At 39.4% G+C, this 6,088-nt stretch overlaps 1 protein-coding gene across 1 annotated transcript; it reads left to right on the forward strand.

The window, feature by feature from the left end:
* Positions 1–213: 213 nt before the first annotated feature.
* LOC149843510 (plasma membrane-associated cation-binding protein 1-like) lies at positions 214–4,454 on the forward strand. Its single transcript, XM_089999872.1, has 4 exons — positions 214–615; positions 1,088–1,177; positions 1,349–1,436; positions 3,807–4,454. Exons 1-4 carry the CDS (start codon positions 508–510, stop codon positions 4,175–4,177), a joined length of 657 nt encoding a protein of 218 aa, XP_089855998.1. The 5' UTR covers positions 214–507; the 3' UTR covers positions 4,178–4,454.
* The last annotated feature ends 1,634 nt before the right edge of the window (positions 4,455–6,088 follow it).

Consider the following 6,088-nt stretch of genomic DNA (forward strand, 5'->3'; position numbering starts at 1 on the left):
ACAAATTTTATATAATGGCGATTTGGTCTTTTAAGTGTAAACATGGTGAAGGTGGATCTTATTTTATTAGTTAGAAATTCTTAGTTGAGGAGAAATTCAAGAGCGCTTGTGCCAGCAAAGCATGAATGTGGCAGTTCTTGTAATAACTGGGAGAAGTTTGGGCACTTGTTTATTTTTACATTCTTATAATTTCTGGTCCCTCAGCCCAAGGACTGGGCAGACAGTTGGTAACAGCCTAGGAAGACAGCACCTTCTCCTTCCAACTCAACCCCCCCCCCCCCCCCCTCTCTCTCTCATTCATATTAGTGGTACGCTTATTATTGCCTTTTTTTTTTCTTTTTTGGGGATGAATAACTTGTTTGCTCTTTAAATTGTGTGTTTTTATTGTTCAGATTCTTCCATTTCCTCTGCTTTGTAGATCTTGGTCCCTCTTTTCAGAGAAAAACCTTAAACAAGCCCTTCAATTCTTTTTTAAGGGTTGAAAGGGGTCAGAAGAAACAAGCAAAAATGAGCTATTGGAAAGAAAAGGTTCTCCCCAAGATCAAGAAGTACTTTGACAAGCCCAGCAAGAAAAAAGCTGCAGCTGAAGCCAACAAGGCTTTTGAAGACTCAAAGGTGATTTTTTTTTTCATTCTTTTCCTCTTTGTGTTCAATCATTTGCTCCTCATAAAAAAGTTAATCCTTTCTTTTCTTGAATTTTCTTGTAATTTTCTGTAATTTCTCTCTCTCTCTCTCTAGAGAGAGAGAGAGAGAGAGAGAGAGAGAGATTTTGGTTTCATGTTTCATATGAAATTTGATGACCATAATCTTTTCTGACACATGGGGGAGCACATGGTTTTGTAGGAATCATGATTCCCTCATAAAGTTTCTTACTATCTTCCTTTCTTAGTTTCTTATGTTTGAGTCAGAAATCAGAACCATCTAAACATTAAACTGTTGTGTCCTAAGAATATGACTACTCTTTATTGCGAGTCCATCTGCAGAAGTTGATGCTAAATAAAAAGGAAGGGGAAGCACACCCATATAGAGTCAAGTGCCTTTTTTTGTTGATACATATATCCCCATCTTTTAATTTTTGTGGGTGTAGGAGGAAATCAACAAGGAGTTTGAGGAGAAGAAGGGTGACTTGCAGCCAAAAGTTATACAAATATACGAGGCATCATCAATTGAGATTAAGGTAATTGAATATGTCCTTTGTTGAAAAGAAAACAATTCTGATTGTAATCGAAAGAAAATTATATTTGGAGTGGCTTCATATTTATTTATTTTAATTATATGTTTTGAAGGGTAGGGGGTGTGATTGACTGCAATAAAAGATATTTTTAACGACTTGGGGTGACTCTTGCAGACAATTGTTAAGGAGCGCAAAAGTTCAGATCAATTAAAGAAGCACTCTGCACTGGTTCAAAAGTTCCTTGATGAGTTGGTAAAAATAGGTATGTTATATGTATCCATACAGCATTTAAGTATTTCGTAGCACACACACACACACACACATATATATATATATATATGGTAAATCATAGCTGCCTAACACTTTTCGAGCCTACCACCAGGATATCATGCATTGAAAGTTTTTTTTTTCTATAATCTAATCATACAAATGTGATCTCTACATGCTTTATTTTATAAGAATCTACTCCTGAATAGTCCAGTTTCTACACGCATATAAAATTTAAAAAACAATTGTCTACAATTTTAAAAAATATTTAATGCTTAAAAAATCACTTTTCATAAAAAAAAACATCATCTAAATGTCATTTTCTATTGTTGCACTTCGGATTTGAAAAAACAACCCAAAAAATCACTTGGGTAGGCTTAAAAAGTTTAGGCAGCTGCCACTTTCTCAGTTTCTCTATCTCTCTACATATTTATATTTGTCCTTGTCCTTCTCATCACTGTCATCCAGAATAACATTAATATACAATTTTTTACCGTACCACCTTTGGCACCTTCTAAGCGTCACCACGTTCATTCAATTATCAGTTTTTCTATGTAATTAAAAAAAAAAAAGGGTCGTACCTTTCTCTTCATGCTCACCAATTCTCATCCTTATTCTAATCATCAGCATCAGCATCATGACAGTTTAGACCATCATGGTAATAACCTGCTAACATACTTATCTTCAGGGATGGCAGCGGACCGGGACAAAGCGGGCCCCGCCCTGCCTCGCCCCATTTGGACTGGGATGAAGGGTATGAAACGGGGATGGAGGCGGGGACAAAGGTTAAAATCCATCCCCGTTCGAGGATGGACTTACACTTTTCCCCACCTAGCCCCGCCCCATCCCCATCCTTTTAAAGATTGGCAATAGACTACGGTTAAAATTCATCCCCGTTTGAATCGGGGATGGAGGAAAGGGGGGGGGGGGGGGGGGGGGGATGGATCCATCCCCGTGCATGGATGGAGGCGGGGATGGAGGTTCTAATCTTGAGATGGGGGCGGGGGTGGAGACCCTTTCCCCCGCCCCGCCCCAGTCCATAGACATCCCTGCTTATCTTCGTTCATCCCTCACCTATGACATCATCACCCTCATCAAAGCAACCACCATTATGATCTTGGTGGGTGTAAAGTTGAAACATGTTTATTATATACGTGGCATTATTATCATCCTGATCTTCATCAGTTAAGACATAATAATAACTGTAATAATGCCTACGTCGAGTCTAGGGATGGCAGTGGTCTCAAAATCCTACCCTCCATCCTCACAAGGGTTTTGACTTTAACCTTCATCCTTTCCTCCATCTACTTTTCATGTCCTCCATCCTCTATCCAAACGGGTCAAGGCAGGGCAGGGTCCTGTTTCCCTTCGGTCCACTGCCATCTTTGATCAAGGGTGGGAGAGGGCAAGGTGAGGATAGAGGACGGAACGGGCCAGGACAGGGAAAAACATAAGTTCATCCCCGCCTCATCCTGCATGGGTTTTGATTTTAACCTTCATCCCTGCTTCCATCCCCATTCCATGTCCTCCATCCCTAGTTCAAACGGGGCAAGGTGAGGGGGGGTGAGGCCAGCCATCCCTAGTGGGGTCAGCATTCCTAGTCAGCGGCTGATTTCATTCAACATAAGACTGACCATGGTTCAAAGCCACAGAAGGGCATACCTCACCACAAAGTCAAGTCAGAGCTGATATACTTCTTAGTGGGCAGGAGCAGGGGCGTAGCTAGGATTCATGTGAGGGGGGGGGGGGCAAACAGGGGTGTAGAAAAAAAAAAAATTATTTGTGCCATAGTCGGGGGTTCTGGGGCAGCGGCCCCGAAAAATTTTTTTTTGAGATAAAATAAAAAATGGCTACAATTATTAATAAAAATCTATTTCATATGGACAAATCAAACTATTTGCTGCAGTCAGGGCTGGGCTACAAAAATGGATAAAAATCTATTTCATATGGAATCGGGGCTGGGTAAGGACTGGGCTTTTAAAAAAAAAAAAAATTTAACTGTTTCGGGAGTCAGGACTGGGCTACAGCCCAGTTCTGCCCCCCCCCCTAGCTACGCCCCTGGGCAGGAGGGACTTAAGGATTTTACTTTTATGAACCCGAAGCCTGCCAAAGTGGAGGATGTATCAGGTGCAATCACATACAGCCTGTCAGCTGTTAGCCCCAACAACAGTTGGCAGGTGCTCAAGTGCAACAGCACATTTAAAATGTGCAATGTGATTAAACCTGATCTTTTTTTAGCCGAAGTATGGTTGGTGATGAAAAGTTTTCTTTGATTAAATAATAAAAACATTTAGTAATAATAATAATATTATTATTAGTAGTAATAATAACCAAACTATTTGTTTTACGCCAAAATAATGAGCAGAATTCCCTGGATCAAAGCAAGCATCGGAAGCATCAACAAAGTACACACCAACCTATGTTTCAAGCACAGTCTTCTATGTGTTTGAGAAGGTATCAACCTTCATTCCCATTCCAGTAGAAGAAAAACCAGCAGAGCCTGAACGAGCACCAGCAGAGCAAACCACACCACCTCCACCTGCAGAGCCAACAACCACCACCAGGGAAGAAGAGCCCGAGAAACCCGTTATCACAGAAAAAGAGTACCAAGAAACCGCACCTCCTCCTCCTCCTCCTCCTTCTGCCGTTGTCATTGAGGAGAAGAAAGAGGAGATCATAGTGGAGAAGAAGGAAGCACCAGCAGCAGAGCAGCCGGCAGAAACTCCCAAGCCTTGAAAAGGCATATCACTCAGCGTCATGTCTCTGTTGTTCGGTTGGCCGTGGGGTTCTTTCTTGCCTGTAAAAAATAACTGCAAATACTGTTTGTCTATCTGTTTCTTTTTTGTTTCGTTTTGTTCCATACCTCCCTCAGACTGTTTATTATTCTTTCAAGGTTTTGTTCGATGGTTCTCTCCTCTTTGTTCAGGTGTATCTGTATTTGATTTGCGTTTTGGGTATTCTGTTTATTCAACTTTAAAAAAAGTGACAGTCTGAACGTGTATGATTATTACAATTTGGCAGCGTCCCCTTCTCTCTCTCTCTCTTTCTTCTGGCTCTTAAGTTACATAGTAGGGGGGAGGGGGCTGATCGGCTTGTACTCTGATCTATGCACAATCGCCATCTAGATTGTGGTTGCTTTGCTCTTATGTTTCTCTTTTGTCTCTCCCATCCAATATTCTGTTGGATGTTTTTTTGGTAATGTTGAATGGTGAATGTTCTCTCTCTCTCTATATATATATATATATATATATATATGAGATAATAGAATATGAGAACTGAGAATATGAAAACTGAAGTATGGACTAAACATTTTTTATACTTTTTTTTGCAAATCTGATCTTTTAGATGTGTTTTGACATGGTTTGTTTGCTTGGAATTGGTTGAATAATAGTTTTTATGTAAAAAAGATATGATTTTGGATGCTTGAATATTTATAAAAATTTTGAGTCATCTATATATTTTCAAGCCTTAAAAGGTCTTGTTTTTGCATCACAATCGGATGATTCAAGAGCTGTCCGGTTGAAACCAAGCACGTAGCTAGATCACATCGGTATGGTCAGACTTCATAAAAAAAAGACCCATGAAAATTTGGGTCTACACCCGGAGAAGTTGCAAGGACTAAAGACATTATCAAGTATGAGTTTGAATGATAGTGCACACACACTGTCTCTGTGTCTCATGGAAAATTTGTAATGTGATGCTGGTAAAGAATCACGTACGAAATTATTGAAGGATGGGTGGGGTCCCACTGGAAGGCTGTCCTCCACATGGGTCTGTCCGTCTGTCTTTGTTCCTTGCACGCAACACTTAAATTTGTGATATTTTGAGTGATTTTAGGGTTTTTGAAGATTGAAGCAGCAACAAACGTGATTAATGAAAATTTAATAAAGGATGGCCCATGTGGTGGGACGCTTGGTGGGGAAAGTACATGCTTGAAATCAGATTGCCCAGCCATCACCATCCCTTACAGCTCATTCGAATAATTCCCACCTTTTGTCTTACTTTCTAGATATCTGTGTGTGCATACAAGCATGTCTACGTTCAAAGTACCCAAAAGCCATTGTGTCCAAACAACTTAACCTAACTCGTGCATCTACTGTCAAAGTTCAGGGAAGTTTTAGGTCTCAAGCAACGTTCAAAAAATATGTAGACGTTGTTATCTTTGATGTTTCGAACAATTTGGACACCCTTTTTTGTTCAGCAAAGCTGTAATTATAATTTGAACTGTTAATTTATTTTTGGAGTTATGGACTAGGTCTGATTTATCCTAAACCAACCTGGATCCTGAACCGAACTGTTAATATATATATATATATATATATATATATATATATATATATATATAGAGAGAGAGAGAGAGAGAGAGAGAGAGAGAGAGAGAGAGAGAGAGAGAACGTAACCACTTGCACAACAAATCTAACCATACAGATGTATTTTACATGCTTGATTTTATATGAATGAACTCTTGGATCACCGGATTTTGATATATTAATAGGTTTTTATAAGGTTTGAAAATTGATAGTGTCAATTTTTTATACAAATTTAAGCTTAAAAAATCACATTTTTTCATAAAAAAAACCATGATCCAAGTGTCTTTTTATGACAAATTGACCATGCTGAATGACATCTGCAAGGTCAGATTTACAA

Source organism: Nuphar pumila, chromosome 3 (genome assembly GCF_984573655.1).
Source record: "Nuphar pumila chromosome 3, dmNupPumi1.hap1.1, whole genome shotgun sequence".
Classification (NCBI taxonomy): domain Eukaryota; kingdom Viridiplantae; phylum Streptophyta; class Magnoliopsida; order Nymphaeales; family Nymphaeaceae; genus Nuphar; species Nuphar pumila.